The 16420-nt window shown below is 43.2% G+C and overlaps 1 protein-coding gene and 1 pseudogene across 1 annotated transcript; one reads left to right on the top strand and one right to left on the bottom strand.

The window, feature by feature from the left end:
- Positions 1-557: 557 nt before the first annotated feature.
- Positions 558-1493, bottom strand: LOC124100005 (olfactory receptor 4B1-like; annotated as a pseudogene).
- A 12947-nt stretch (positions 1494-14440) lies between these two features.
- On the top strand, positions 14441-15548 carry LOC124099764 (olfactory receptor 4X2-like). The gene has a single exon (XM_046455000.2). It carries the CDS (start codon positions 14547-14549, stop codon positions 15474-15476), a length of 930 nt encoding a protein of 309 aa, XP_046310956.1. The 5' UTR covers positions 14441-14546; the 3' UTR covers positions 15477-15548.
- The last annotated feature ends 872 nt before the right edge of the window (positions 15549-16420 follow it).

Below are 16420 nucleotides of genomic sequence, written 5' to 3'. Positions count from 1 at the left end.
TAGGATAGCATAGTAAAAAAACTATCAGTGAAGTAATTAATATTTTATAATTATTGGTGGAGAGAATTTTGAATGTTCCCAACACAAACACATGATAACTGTATTAGGTGATTGATATCTGATCTGATCTGATCATTACACATTTCCCACATGTATTGAAACATCACATTGTACCCCTGTAAACATATAAATTACTACAGAGGGAGGAAGAAAGTGAGGAAATGATTTTAACCTACAAAACATTTATAAAATTCTCTAGTTTGCATTTGTACTTGGTGACAAAGGAAATATAGCCATAAGGACATGAGCCTTCCAATTACCCAAACCCATTATATTGTTGGATATCATGAAGCCAATCATGTTCCATAAGATTCAGGGAGAATTCCTCACCTCTATCCCTCAAACATTACAGCAGGGTATTCAGGTTACACAGGAGAATTATGGCAGCAGTAACATTAAGTCCTATATTTGTGGCTGCCATTCTGAAATACCCCACTAAAAATCCATTTCACAAAAGTCCATTTCAAAAACACAATAATCAGACATACTTCTTTCTATCATGTTCCCATCCCTGGGTTCTCCCTTCTGGCCCACAGCTTCCTCATGGTGACTTTCACCTCTGCGTTTCTGAGTGTGTAGATGATGGGGTTCAGCATGGGGGTGATGACCGTGAGAACACAGCCACCAGTTTGTCCCCAGTGAAGGTGGATGAGGGCCACATGTAGATGAAGATGGCAGGTCCAAAAACAAAGATGACCACCGTGATGTGAGAGGCGCAGGTGGACAGGGCTTTGCGCCTCCCCTCTGCAGAGCGGTTCCTCAGGGTGAACAGGATGACGATGTAGGAGGACACCAAGATGGTGAGGGAGAAGATGGAGATTAATCCACTGTTGGCCAACACAATAACCCCCTCCACAAAGGTGTCCTTGCAGGCTAGCTTGAATAAAGGATGGAGGTCATAGAAGTAGTGGTCAATCACATTGGAACCGCAGAAGGGCAGTGGGATGGTGATGAGAACCTGCATCATGGAGTGAATGAAGCCCCCCAGCCAGGAACCAGCCACCAGCATGTGACACAGTTGACAACTCATAATGTTCATGTAATGAAGAGGCTTGCAGATGGCCACGTAGCGGTCAGTCATAAGCCATCACCACAAGCAGGAGGGTCTCAGTGACCCCAAAAAAGTGGAAGAAGAAGATCTGGGCCAGACAGCCCCTCAGGGAGATGGTTTTGACCTTGGCAAGTAAGTCAGTGATGAATTTAGGGACCACAGTAGAGGAGTAACAGATCTCCACCAGGGACAGGCAGCCAAGGAAGAAGTACATGGGAGAGCGCAGACTCTTACTGACACTGACCGTCACAACAATGAGGCCATTGCCCACCACAGTGGCCAGGTACACGGGGAGAAACAACACAAAGCACACTCTCTGCACCTCTAGATCCTGGAAAAGGCCAGTGATGATTAATTCAGTCACATTGTTTGAAATTGTCATGGATTGGATTTGGAGAAGATTGATCTCAAAGAAGAGCCCTGTGACAAAGGAAACATAGCCGTAAGGACATAAGCCTCTGAATTCTATCAAGCCCTATGGTTTTGCCCAATTGAAAATTTTGTCACCTGAGCACTAAGTAGACAATAAGATATGGCTCACTATCAAACAGCAGTTCAAATATAATATGTGAACATTTGCTACTTAGATTGAGTCCGTGTCCAAGTTTGACCCCCTGGCACACTTTCTCATGAATAGCAGGTGAGGATTTTTTTTGAGAACAATTTCTCTGAACCAAAGGTTGTGTTAAGTAACTGTCATGTACCTAGACAACTCAGGACATAGGAAAAGAGAAGGAAACGAGGCTCCTCGGGAAGCAACTTTATGTGATTAAAAGGCACATTGATACAACGAAGCAGAGAAAACCCTTAAGTTTTTCTCTGCTCTTAAAACTACTTTGATTACAGATATAATGACAATGTGATATGTATATATAAAGAAAATGTGATATATATATATATATATTTTTATATATATATTTGATATTAATTATGGCATTTGCTAGTAGGATGGAACTGGAGAACATCATGATAAATGAAATAAGCCAGACTCAGAAAGTCAAAGGTTGAAAGTTTTCTCTGATAGGCAGCAGCTAGTCCAAAATAAAGGAGAAAAGAGAAAGAAAGAGAAAATCCATCCAAATAGAAGAAAGACCAGTGGAACAGATGCAGGGAATTCAGTGGTGAAAGAAGGCGGGTCAGGATAAGAGAAGAAAAGTGAGCCTAACTTTCCTATGTACATGTGAGTTTACCACAGTGAATCTCACATCATGCAAATCCACCGGTATTAACTAAAATTTTTTTTTTAAAAAAGTAAATAGCAGAAAGATAAGTAGCAGATGGAAGGGAACAGGGGGAGGTAGAAGGGAGGGAAGGATAAATATTGGGAACTGAATGACAGCAAATTGTATTCAATGCATTTATAGTTATATGAAAATGAATCCTAATGTTATGAAACACTCAAAAGAACCAATAAACATTATTGAAAATTTTTGAAACATTTTAAAAAGCTACTTTGAAATATCTTACTGCCCGGAATTTTTGTTCTTACATGTGCTTCTACCCTAAAAATATATTACATATGCACCCCACTCAGTTTCTCCCATAGTGAAAATCTGAAGAAAAATACAAGGTGGAAGCCTCCTGAGAGGGCTGTGGTTGTGGCTCAGTGGTAGAGCACTTGCCTAGCACTCATGAGGCACAGGGTCTGGTCCTCAGAAACACATTATTTAAAAATAAATAAAATAAAGGTATTGTGTCCATCTAAACCTAAGAAAAAGAAAGACCACTGAGCAAAGCCTTAATATGCTTTCTGGCTAGAACTAGAGAAGACACAAGGATTCCTCAGAATAAAAGGAGGGGACCCAGGAAAAACAACCACATGGGAGACGGGGCAAGATGGTGCTTGCCTACTGTACCAGAGGGACGGGAATAGCAAAGCACCAGAATAGCCCCAGAAGGCTACAATACAGTCTGGTGGCCTGAAGGAAACTAGGACACCTGTGTGCCTGATGGTCACCATTTTCATTGTCATCCCATCACCCACAGACGACCACTAGGGCCCAGGGTCTACTGTGCGCTCTACTGTAAGCACTTCCCCCACCACCTCCTCACTTCATTCTTCCTTATCCCTTTGAGGTAGCTAATTGAGAAGTAGGGAAAGGGAGACTCACACAGGTTTAGCATCTTGCCCAAAGAAACACACCTGGTGAGTGAGTAATCCCAGGCCAGACCCAGGCTATCTAGAAGAAAAGGAAGGAACCACCACACCTCAGAGAGAGGACACAGGGGTGAGCCACTCCAGTGCCTTAGAAAATGGCACCAAGACCCATGGCCAATGCAAAGCTTTCCCAAATCCACTTATGAGTCCCTCCCTGGGACTAGTACAGGCATTGTAAAACCTCCAAGTCATTGGTAGTGTTTCATTCCACCTTCTCTGGTCATCAGAGACCAGGAAGCTCTGTGGGTTCTTCAACACAGTGTGAGATTCAGGGATCTGCCTTCCTTCCTCCAGCCCATGGCCAGCACTGGGACAGGGGTCCCAGCTGCAGCTGGTAGACTAAGCCGTGCAATCTGTTGCTCCTCCCAGCAGAGGTGACCAGACAGAACCCCTCCTGCACTGGGTCTCATAGCAGCACCTTGTTCTCTCAGGCCCTCCCACCAGAAGCCCCAAGGTCACCTCCACCTCATGCCCACCTCCCCCTCGATATTTACACAGTGCCACATCCAATGATCTCACCAGTCCCTGTGTCTGTCTTCCTGCAGCCATCTCCCAGCAGGACAGGAGCCCGTTGAGGATGACTGCAGACCATCACATGCTCCATCTGTCTCCAGGTGTCCATGGTGTTCACCCCCAATCTGCTCTTTATACTGAAGTTAGAAAGTCTCCCTGAGTCTCCCTTGGCTCACATCGCTCAGCAATGCTCACTGTCTCCCTGTTGCCTGGCACTCAGACCCAATTTCCTCCACCTGGCTTTTGGAATCCTCTCCAGTACTTTACCAGCCCACTCCACTTCTCTCTTGAAAGGCCAAAACTCCTACAAACACACAAGTCATTTCCGAGTCTTCATGGAGACTAGGTTGCCATAATGGACCACCTGATGAGAATTTCAGTTAATGCATTAGAGGGGTTTAATACAATACATCATATGGTTCCCTGGGATCATGTGAGAGTCCAGAGCAGATGACTTCCAGAGGTAAGTGACCTGTATTTCATGGAACAGAAAGCTCCATGTTCCTAGATCTCTGAAGCACTGAGGCAAACAAAAGAAGTACCTAAATGAATACCTTTCACATTCCTCAGAACTGGTCTAAGGAGGCCCAGGGTGTGAGAGGTGCAGTAGGCAATGTATTCAACTCTGCCAACCTCCTGTCTCTTATCTGAGTTTGAACTCCAGCTGTTTTAACTCATAAGGGAAATAAAAGTAATCATGAAAAACCAATCTCCTAATCACTCAGAGATAAGAGTATAATCATGTAGTGTCTATTTTTTCCAGGCTTTCTCGCCAACACAGGATTACTGTTAAGTTCCTCTTTAAAAACTACCCTTTCCTTTTCTGTTGCCTGTCTTCTCTATTGATTCCCCCTTCTGCTACTTGTAATCACCATATCTCCATTTACCTGGTGAGAAATGCCTCCCCTTCCCCAACAGTACTGCCTCACCTAGAAGCAAGAAACTAAAGGTGGCTACCATATAAAGCTCAAATCATCATGGAGTGTCAACTCTGCACCAAGCAACTGGCCAGTCTTAGGAGCAGAGCACAATAATACACCACAAGCTATGGCAACAGAAAATGTAAGGGAGAGCTGGATCTGCCAGAGTGATGCTGCAGTGAACTAAGAGAATCTCCACCCCAGCACAGGTTTCCACCTGGTGATAGCCAAATGGTACTTAGAGAAATTCCAAAATTATAAATGACTTTGAAAGCCATCAAAATTTATCCTGTGTGTATTTAAAGTCATAAAAAAAAAGATTAATTGAATTCATTCCTCAGCCGCCCCCTCCATGATTTATCACATCTAACCACCTCATTGCACAAATGAACCCATGTGACTCTAAGAGGATAATTAAGTTGCTCCACATCCTTTGGTTGCTTAGAAATTTTGTGCCTTATTTCTAATCACATCATCTACCTTTGGGTCAGAAGAGCTGGTGTGGTTCTGCCTTGGAATAAGAAATTGGACCACATGGATCTCAGATCCTCTCAGGAGTCTCCAATTCACCATGAAGCTAGCCACTCCACTGAGATAGAAGATTACTCAAGGAGGTGTTCTTGTCTGAGAAGACAAGGATAGCCAGGGGTATTAGTTCCCTGCAAATTCTGGTCCTTAAGCAAAAAAGTGCCCTGGGCTATGTTACCACAGCAAATTTCTCATTCAACACCCCCCGGTGGACAAAGTCCCAGATCACACTCAGCTGAGACACTCTGAGAATAGTGATTAAAGAATTTTCACAAATTTTTTACTCTGATTCCCTCTGATCATAAAAGCAGTAACAGATACATTCACTGGCTGCCAATTTCATACACTTATTATTTGCCAAGTTTCTGACTCAGAAGTCAGTGCTGTTTCCTCAGCATTAGGCTGTCTTGGTAGGTGCTACTGCAATTCAAAGATCTCCCTTTCTCACAAAGGAAAATGAACAATGTTCATGGGAACTGTTAGAAAACAAAGGAGATTAAGTCTAAAGTAAACCACAAAGGAATATTCAGAGGATCTGTATCAAGATTAAGATTCGGATTTATAACATTTTAGAAATAAACAAGAGGCATACAAATTAGCAAAACTAGAGATTTTAAGGTCCTTTTTCATGAGAACATCTACACACTACTTCTTAGTGCAAGGTTTGTGGCTAAATTCTAAGATCCTTGGACTACTTATTACACCAACACTGTAATCAATGGACCAATTTCCCCATGTTTTTTTTTTCCTCTAGAGTGAAACTTTGCAAATAAACTAAGACTTGAAGGAAAGTCAAGATCAATTTAATTGCTTTAAGGACATTAACCGAAACTTTTTTTTTTCTCACCCCAAAGCAAGGAAGTCAATGAAACAAGTTGAAAGTAAGACATGGAAATATTTCATTTCCAGACTGGTAAACTGAAAATAAATACAAGCACCAACAGTGAACAAACACAGGAGAGGTCATGGCAGGCGACTAACTCTCCAATTTTGCCCAAGCCCTTTCACCTGTCCTCTTGTCACTCTCCTGTCTGTCCATTTCCGTATGAGATGACAGAGTTCACCTGGATCATCACTCACCTTTCTACTCTAGCAGTCATGCTGTCATGTGTAAAACCCATGTTTAACTTCACTTAATCTCCCTGTGCCTGCCCCGCCCCCTCTCTCTTTCTCTCTGATGATAGTGGTCATTGTTAGGTGCAGGACAGGCTGAGTAAGCTGTCTGAAGGGCATGCTAAACAAAGTTAGCTGCAGGATGACCTGGCCACTCAAACCCTCTCTCTGGTTCTTTATCACCTGTTTGCTTCAAGCCCAAACGCCCAAGCCCCCGCTCAAGGCTGAGCGCTTCGCCCCCCTGCTCAAGGCCGAACACTTAACTCCCTTGTGCCAATAAGGCAGCTTGCAGACCCAGAGACCCCATTAGCTTTGGGCTATAAAAACTCTCTCCTGCCGGGCCCCTCTCTCTCTTGCTCTGTCTCCTTTGCGCACGTGCTCTCCTCTCTCTCTCTCTCTCTCTCTCTCTCTCTCTCTCTCTCTCTCTCTCTCTTTCTCTCTTTTCTCCTCTGTTGCATTGCTGCAATAAAGATCTTTTGGTTGCTCCGAGTGTTGTGGTCACGTCCCTTTCAGTCATGATCTTGGAATATGGTAAGAATTTTCTTCCAAAGATATGTCATTCATTCACACATTCATTCATTCATTCATCCAGCCATTTATTCAACAAAGAGTAACGTGTCCTATGAAGTACCAAGCCCTATTCTAAGTACTGGGTCTTGCCATTTGGGGAAAAAAATCCCTAGATTCCTGGAGGGTAAAACCTTCATATACCCTCCAAGACTTCATGGAGGAAGAAATAGACAACAAATAAACCAAATTGGCATGCATGTCAGGTAGTAATTAGTCCTATCAGGAAAAAAAATAAAACAAATTAAGGATGATAGGGAAATCTGGTAGATATATTTTTCAATAAGATAATAAGAAAGGGCCTCTTGTGCCAGGATCAATCACCATTTTCTGTATGATCAAGGGCAAATAACCATTTCTCTGAGCCTTATTTTCTTTTTTTTTTAATTTTCTAATAATAAAAGTAAATATCTGAACCATTTGAACTTCAGATTGCCAATAGTGAGCACTAATTTAGAAAATGTTCACTGAATGTTTGAGTAATAAGTGTTTGGAAATTGGACTGCACTCTCTAATGTGCTATAAATAAGGTGAGGTGGTATTTCAGTCACTGTTTTACTACATGCTTCTCAAAGCCTGGTGTTTAGAACACCTGAATTAAATCCACAACCAACACAAATGTGACAGAGGTAATTATCGCTGTCTGATTCCAGGATCCAGAATGGAACAAAGTGTGTTTAGCAGTACTTCTTCCCATGCATCTGGCCACAGTGTGGACAATGGCCTCCTAATTCTGATAGTGACCTGGTTCAGACATTCTTCTTCAACTTCTTGTAGGTGCGGAGTTCCTCCTGCACACAGTGATGAATTATGACCACTGGGATATTTGCAAGACTCTTTAATATATAACACCATAATCCTACCTGTCAGCTTTTGGTGAATGACTTGCCAACAGGGCATAATTCCTTCTATGGTTCAGATCCTTTCTCTGTCCGGTTGCATACCCTAATCGCTATGTCATTGCACAGTGCTTCTGTGGTGTCCATCCTTTCCTCAAGATTGCCTGGGCTGAGAGCTTTCCCTACGAGGTGACTGTGTTCACCAACACTGAACTGATCTCTCTTTCCTCCATCCTCATCCTGCTGTCTTGTATACTGTCATCCCGGACATCTTGGGAAGCCTTCTGAAGAGGAGGGATGAACACCTCTCCCCACCTGTGCCTGTCCATCACAGTGGTCATGGCTAAAGTTTAGAGCAGAAATGTGGCCCAAAGACCTATGTGTGAAAGGGTTGGCCCATGGTCTTTGGCACTATGGAAAGATATGGAATCTTCAGGAAGTAAGGCCTCACAGTTGGAAGTTGGATCACTAAGTCAAACCTTCAAAGTGGGCATTGAGACCCTGGCCACTTCTTGTCTTTCTTTGTTTCTCGGTTGCCATAGGGTGAGCAGGCCTTCCTCCATCATGCACACCTGCCATGATGTACCATGATACCACAGGCCCGAAGCAACACGGCATCGCAGCTATGGACTGAAACCTCTGAAACCATGAGCCAAAATGAACTTTGCTCCCTAGAAGTTGTTCATATTAGGAATGTTTTCAGAGCAGTGGAAAGGTAACTAACAGTCATCTTGGTTTTTTGTTCTGTTTTGTTTGTGATCCTGAGGGTTGAACTCAGTGCCTCTCTCATGCTAGGCAAGCACGCCACCTCTGAGCTACATGCCCAGCAGACTTCTGAGCCTGCCATCTTCCTCTAATGAGAGCTGTTCCTCTGCAGTCACTGAGGACAAACTGGTGGCTGTGCTCTTCATGGTCATCACTCCCAAGCTGAACCCCATCATCTGCACGTGGAGAAACGGGAGGCTGAAAACTGCCATGAGGAGCTCCAGGGGCTAGAGGAGAACTCGAGGATGGAGTGAAAACATGAGCCAGGAACACCCGGAGCAGGTGACTCAAAGTGAGATCTGAGATCAGTCAACTGTGAAAGAGCAGAGTTCACCTGCCTCTGTTTTCCTGCAGGTTAAATGGGCCACTTTAACCTCATGCTGGGACTTCACGTCCTGTCCTAGTGGTCAGTGGTTTCCAGTGTGGTCACATTGGGACACCTTCTCCCTCTTCTGCAGTAATCAGCACTGCACAGTGTTTAGAATGGAGGATGGATCCCATGAAATGCAATTCCACCCAGTCACCTCTCAGCAGTGTGACCTTGGCTGTACTCACTGCACCTCTGGGGTTAGCATGTAGTGATAGATAGAAGGATCGTGGCACTTGCAGACAAAGGTCCATGCTGTGGCCAGTTCTCCTTACCAGAATGATCTTGGGAGACCCCAGGACAGATTCTCTCCTTCCTTGGGTGCCTTCCTCCCATTAGCCAGGTTCTCATGCATGAAATTCCATGATAGAAGGTTTATTTCAGGAACAAGAAGGAAATTCTTAAAGGCAAATATCTGGAAGGGGACGGAACCATTATCATCTCATCTGAACAATTTCCAAAGACTCTTCTCTTTCTATACAGTGGTTATCTGGGGTCTCAGGGAAGGAAGTGATGTAGCTAGGACTGTGTTTGCTTCAACCTGGTGAAGAGTGGCTTCATTCAAACCAATCTCACTGCTTATTCCTGTGTGCACTGTGACCTAAGAAAGGCTCTTCCATTTTTTAATGGTTGAGAAAAAAATAATCAAAAGAAGATTTTGGGGACACACACAAGTTAGGAAGAAATTCAAATTTTAATTTTCATGGTACACTTTTATTGGATGATGGGCTTGCTTGTATTTTGCATGTTCTCTGTGTCTGTTTCCATGCCACATGGGCAGAATCCAGCAGCTGCAACAGAGACTGAATAGTCTGCAAGGCCCAAAATATTTATTCTCTAATGTTATAGGAAAAGATCATCCAGACTTGGTTGGAGCCACAGAATCATGTATTGCTGATTTGAGAAGAAGTTTGGAGGTCAGTGGTTCAGGATGATTTTTAATTCTGTGACGATGGCAGAAAGGATTGACACTTGCTTAGCTCCCTAGGCCGCCGTAACAGTTGCAAGATGCAGTACCGCAGTGTGTCTTCATCCAAGCATAGTGTCTTCATACGTAGGGTGTTAAAGTCCCAGGTCACATTTTGAGAAATAATTATGAAAAAATCTCCAGCAGGATTTCTTTTTCCTTTATCATTACTATTTGCCAGAACTGGGTCAGGGGTCTACCCCTATATGCAAAGAAGGTTGCAGAGTGAGCACTGGCAAAAGAGAATGGGATTACGTGAGATGCTTAGATGTGAAGAGAGACAGTCTACCACAAGAGGCTTTAGTTTGGTGGTTTCATGGAGGATGGTACATCTGGGCACAGTGAGATAGGAGAGCATCTGACTCTGATGCCCCACTGACTGAACAAAATCCAAATCTACCACCTAACATTGTGAAACCTCACAAACAACTGAAATTCTGTGATTCCATGGAATGTCAAGACCTTGAGTCCAATAAATTTTCACATTCCAATAAATTCAATAATTTTTGACAAATTTATAAACTGTGGAGACAACATCCTAAACTAAAAGGAAATATTTCTATCACCCCCAGAACCACTCATGACTCCTCCCAGGTAATCCCTAACCCTGTCTGGCCAACTGACACCTGCTCATTTAATTTCTATCATCATGGAATTCTTTAGCTTCTTCCTAGCCTCCTATGAATGCAGGCATGAAGCACGTACACTCTTCTATGTGGCTCCATTCTCTTGATCTAACATTTTTGAGAGTCATCTGTTTGCATTGTTCTTTGCATTTAGTAAGTAATATTCCATTTCATGAAAACACCACAGTAAAAAAATTCTCTGGTTGGAAGACATGGCATTGATTTCAGTAACCAATGTGGTCAATAAGCTCTGCTGCAATGGGTTTTTAACATTCCCACTTGTTAAAGAAAGGATGAACTGATAGCCATCCACTTATTATATGCCCAATAACATTTCACAAAGAAGGGTGTGAATAAATATATTCCTATTTCTGAAAGGAGAAAAGACTGGGATCTATTGGAAATAAAAAATCTAAAGTCACAAGTCAATGGGTCAATAATCTTTATCAGAATAGAATATAAATTCCACCTCTGAAGCTAAAAACTATTTATAATTTTAAGTAAGCAGGCACAGTCTAACAACACAAATAAGTTTTAAAATGTAGTTTTTCTCTAACAAACATTCAAAGATTCATATTAAAATTGATCTAGTTTTATGAGACAATACTTCTTTCAATGAGACAATACTCTGGCTCACAGATTTTGACAGAAACTCAATCTCATGAGGACATATTGTGGAATACATAGAGGTTTCGAATGAATACTTCTGGCTTTGATGTAATTACCTGATAATTTTCTTCCCTAGGTTTCTTCCTCTGTTAAGGACAATGGTTAACTCATTTATTACAGGTAGAAAAATAATTCTGTCGAACATTGTCCTAATCATAAATGTCTCTTCATAGTTTTCTCCTTGGTCATTAGTTTACACTTGAGACACTTTGGTTTAAGGCTGAGTTGACATTAGTGAATGAAGCTTGAAGAAATCCTGTTCATATTACAAAATTCTCTCATGGCATCTCTAAGACATTCCACCACACTAAATTTACAACACACACAGGTGAGGTCAAAGCAGTGTAAGGAATCCCCATGTTCTCCACACCTCATTTCAATGCTTACAAATTCAGAGCAAATCTGCTTCAGCTAAAGCAGGGCATCTCCAGGGAAGTCCTATGGACACTGGGCTGGGTAATTCTCTGCAGTCCTGCAGACAGTCCTGTGCCTTGTAGAATGTGTCACAGCCTCCTTGGGCTCTCCCTGCTTCATGTCACCAGCACCTCCCTCACCAGCCAGCTTGGACAACAGCCAATGGCTTCACACATTACCCAGTGTCCTCTGGGGTAAATCACCCCTGGCTGGGAACCACCCATCTATACCTCTTCCACACCACAGGCTTTGGAATGTGCTATTTCAGTTTCCCTAAGTCTCAGCCCAAACTCTTGAATACTGTCATTTTATATCAAGCCTCTCCTGATGAGCAGGAGAGGGATCATTGCCTGTGTATAGCACCATGCAGGTGAGTGTTCTGTGAATTCTGGGTGAATTTAATTCGTTCACATTTCATGTTTTTTTTTCCTACTAGGCTTGTGCAGGTCCTGCTTCCCCTGAGATATTCTGCCTGATTAGGAAGGGGAAAGGGTACTGATCCCTGGAGACCTCCTCTCACCTGATCATGCCATCCCCTGTTTCCCTTTTAAGCAGCTTGATTTAAGGCTGATTTGCTAGGGTTTTTAGTTCTCTGTGGAACACCTGGGAGGCAAGTCTACTTGGCTCTTGTTTTTAAGTTCAGATGGATCTGAGAAACTGGTACCTCAGTCTCCCACGTTCTCAAGTCTAAAGCTGTAAGTAGAATAGATCCCTCATCTTCAGACTCCAGGAGAACAAAAATTCGGGTCCTAGATTGGCCTGATGTATCTCCGCTGGCTAACTGGCAGCATGCCTGCGTCCAGGGCTGTTCTCAGGGAGGAATTTACACCTCTATTTTCAGAACAGAGAAGGTCACTGTGGTGAGTTCAGCAAAGACACAGAAACACTGGTGTCAGCTTTGTTTTGTGAACATGGGCTTCTTTGGTATGGGATGATTGATTCACTCTTAAAGCACAGGGAATGGGTCCCTAAGGCGTATGGTGTTTTACAAAGTTTTCTTGGGTGAATGTTGAGGGCAGCAATGTGCCAGCATCTGGAATTCAGGAATGAAGAAGATATGGTCTTGGTCCTTGGGGACTTTGTTCTTTCAAGATTTGCTGAACACCTATAGTATAGCAAATACTGTGCTTAGAAGGCCAGGGAAGACACACACACCCAGGGTCATTAAAACCCTGACACTCACTGAGTGCAATCAGGTGGTGGTCACAGGAGTAAGCAGTGGAGATGGCATGGTGAGAAGATGCAGTCTCTCCCTTAGGAGGCCCATGCTACAGGAGGTAGGTGGCCACATAAAACAATATAATCCAGTGTGAAGCCCTGTGATTCCAAAATATCCAAGGGAAAGGGGGCCACCAGCTGTGAGGGACTCTGGTCTGACAAAACAGATTTCCTAACTGAGAAATATCTAAGGCAGCACAGAGGACAGGAACAGAACTTAGCCTGGGATGGACCTGGGAGTGGGAGTCATGCATCTCTGAGGTAGGTAAGACCTGCATGTTACTTGAGCTGTGAGTAGGGAAGAGGTTAAATAACTCTCTAGGTAGATGCAATGGTATTAGCCTGAATCTCAATCAGAAGATGCAGGTCTCCTTCGCGAATGTAGGGAGATCCTGTCTCAAAATAAAAAATAAATGATTCAGGGTGCAGGTCAGTGTTAGAATGCTTAACTAGTGGGGTTGGGGGAGAAATAGCTTTTAATATTACATAGATACAATCTGAAAACATGCATTTTAATCCAGGAAACCAGACTATTAGCACACTTAAGCCTTCTTCCATGAATGGTTTGGTAGATTTGCCCAGGGATCTAAGAACTTGCTATGAACCTTGCCTTCTCTTTGTTTCTGTAACAATAAATTCTCTCCTTGAGTTACCTCTGGGTCCTGATGGTACTTAATCACCTCAGCCTGTCTCCATCACTGAAGAAAAGAAGCTTTGTGGTATGAGGGTAAGTCGTCTGGCTCCAGTATCAGGTGCTCTAGAGTGTCAGGATGTGAGACCACGGCTCATGTACATTGACCTCAACTAGCTCAGACACAGTCCAGAATGGAGCAGGACTACCTGCATATCAGCCAGTAGAGAATCTTGGTGATGTCAAGGTGTTGAGAGACTAGGAGGTAGAGAGGGATGGGTCAGAGATTGAGTGGGCCCTGTGGAGGGATGTAGGAATTTTGTTGGCACTGGATGCATAATGCTTGGAGGAAATGAAAAGTGCCCATGAACATTGTGCATGGATTGAATGGATCCTTAGAAAGCAATAAGGCCACAAGGAGACCAAGCTTAGAGGACAAGAAATAGGAGGGGAAGTAGAAATAAGGACTCAGACAAAGCTTGTGGCCCCTTGGGGGTTCTGAGTCCAGGGAGGTGCACCACAGGACATCTCTTCTAAGACTCTGAAGTGTTGTGGACAGGATGAGGACACTGTTTTTGAAACCAATTTTAGGAAACAAGCAAAATATAAGTGTAATGCAAGAAAGCTGCAGTGAAAGGTAAAACAATTAGCCAAGGCAATAGAAAGATGTACTACAGAGACCCAGCCACACTGTCCTGTCTGCCCACATTGTCCAATGAGAGGACGTGCTGTCATTTACCTGGCTGCCCCTCTGCTCTGCTTCCACTACTCCAAACTCTCCATACAATATCATTTCACTTTCCAAATGACAAACATTTTTGATGACTTTCCATTTTCTACAGAATAAACCCCAAAATCTGTAAGAGTACTTCCACACACAGGTACCAAACTCTCTGGACAGCCTTATTTGTTGTTTTTGTCACCTTACTCCAGCCACACACAATGTGTCCCTAGTTGCTGTCTCCATTCTCGCAATGCTCTTCCCTTCTTCGATCAAGAAGACTTATCTTTCAATATCTAGCTCACAAGCACCTCAGACAGGCACGTTTGTATGTATCTCCTCCCAGTTCATGAAGAAGTCGTTATTTTCTATCATTTCAGATCACACCATTCAAATAGCTGCCTGTTGGTGGTGACCTCATGGCCAATACATACAACGTGACTGAATTCATTTTCCTGGGATTGTCTCCCAATCAGGAAGTGCAGAAAGTTTGCTTTGTGATTTTTCTGCTCTTGTACGTGGCCATTGTCCTGGGGAATTCCCTCATTGTGCTCACTGTCCTGACCAGCAGAAGTCTGGGATCCCCCATGTACTTCTTCCTCAGCTACCTGTCCTTTGTGGAGATCTGCTACTCCTCTACTACAGCCCCCAAACTCATCTCAGATCTGCTGGCTGAGAGGAAAACCATACCTTGGTGGGGCTGCATGACACAGATTTTCTTCGTGCACTTCTTCGGGGGCATCGAAATGTTCATTCTCACAGTGATGGCCTATGACCGCTATGTGGCCATCTGCAAGCCCCTCAACTACACCACCATCATGAATCGGCAGGTGTGCATGGTCCTGGTAGGAATGGCATGGGTGGGGGGCTTTGTGCATTCCCTTTCCCAGATCCTTCTCGTCTTCCAACTGCCCTTCTGTGGGCCCAATGTGATTGACCACTATTTCTGTGATGTGCTCCCCTTGCTCCAACTGGCCTGCTCAGACACTCTCCTCATTGGTCTGCTGATTGTTGCTAATGGGGGGACCCTGTCTGTGATCAGCTTTGTGGTCCTCTTGGTGTCCTATGTGGTCATCCTGCTTCATCTGAGGACTCGGAGCTCTGAGGGGAGGCACAAAGCCCTCTCCACCTGTGGGTCCCACATCACCGTGGTCATGTTGTTCTTTGTACCCTGTGTCTTCATCTACATGAGGCCTTCGACCACTCTGCCTGCAGACAAGATGGTAGCCGTGTTCTACACAGTGGTGACCCCACTCCTCAACCCTGTCATCTACTCCCTGAGAAATGCTGAGGTGAAGAAGGCCATGAAGAGGCTGTGGACCAGGACAATGAAACTAGGTGGGACATAGAGGCTGAGCCTTGGTACTGGTCCTTGGCTTTGGAATGATACTGGGTTCAAACTTAAGAGGCACAATGGATAGAAGGAGGTTAATTCTAGAGTTACTAGAATTATATTATATTTTATATTAAAAAGGGTCCTTTTAATCACCCGTAAAATATTTCCTCTTGTGGATGTATTGAATATACCTAGCCATTTTCTGTTACTTCTAGTTTTTAGTACTATAAATAACACTCTTTTAAATATCCTTGAATATAAATCTTTAACAAACTTCTGATTTTGAACTCATTGCTATGGTGAGTTTAACTCTCTTTAAGAGTAAATTTGCTCAGACTATTCAAAAATATTGAAAAGAAGGGAACTCTTTAAAATTCTTTCTATAAGGTCAGCATGACCCTTATATCAAGCATATACAAAGAGACAACAGAAAAGGAAAACTGCAGACCAATATTCTTTATCAAAAAAAAAAAAACATTCAAAAAATTTTCAACTAGGCTAGAGATGTAGCTCGGGGGTAGAGTTCGTTCTTGCCTGGCCTACATGAGACCTTGGGTTTGGTCCTCAGTACTGAAAATAAAAAAGAAAGATAGAAAGAAAAGAAAAAGAGACAGAGACAGAGATAGGGAGAGAGAAACTTCCACAGAGTAAGTTTGCTTTTACAGTTCTTTTTAGTTGTATATAACATTAGGATTTTGACATGATTATGAAAGCATAGAATATAATTTGCTCTAATTCAGTCCCCAGAACATCAATATCCCTCCCCTCTTCCCTCCCCCTATTTCCTTTCTTCTACTCTACTGATCTTTTTGCTACTTACAGTATTTGTCTTGTGGATGCACATGATAGTGAGATTCTCTGTGGTATAATCAATCATATATGCACATAGGAAAGTTAGGTCAGATTTATCCCACTGTTCTTCCTTATCCCCAGTAAGTTTTGATTGCCTCATTTGTT

The sequence above is a fragment of the Marmota monax genome, unplaced genomic scaffold (genome assembly GCF_021218885.2).
Source record: "Marmota monax isolate L192 unplaced genomic scaffold, Marmota_monax_Labrador192_F-V1.1 WCK01_AAM20220418_F8-fsc00047, whole genome shotgun sequence".
Taxonomy (NCBI): Eukaryota; Metazoa; Chordata; class Mammalia; order Rodentia; family Sciuridae; genus Marmota; species Marmota monax.
This window is presented reverse-complemented; position numbering and strand designations above follow the sequence as displayed.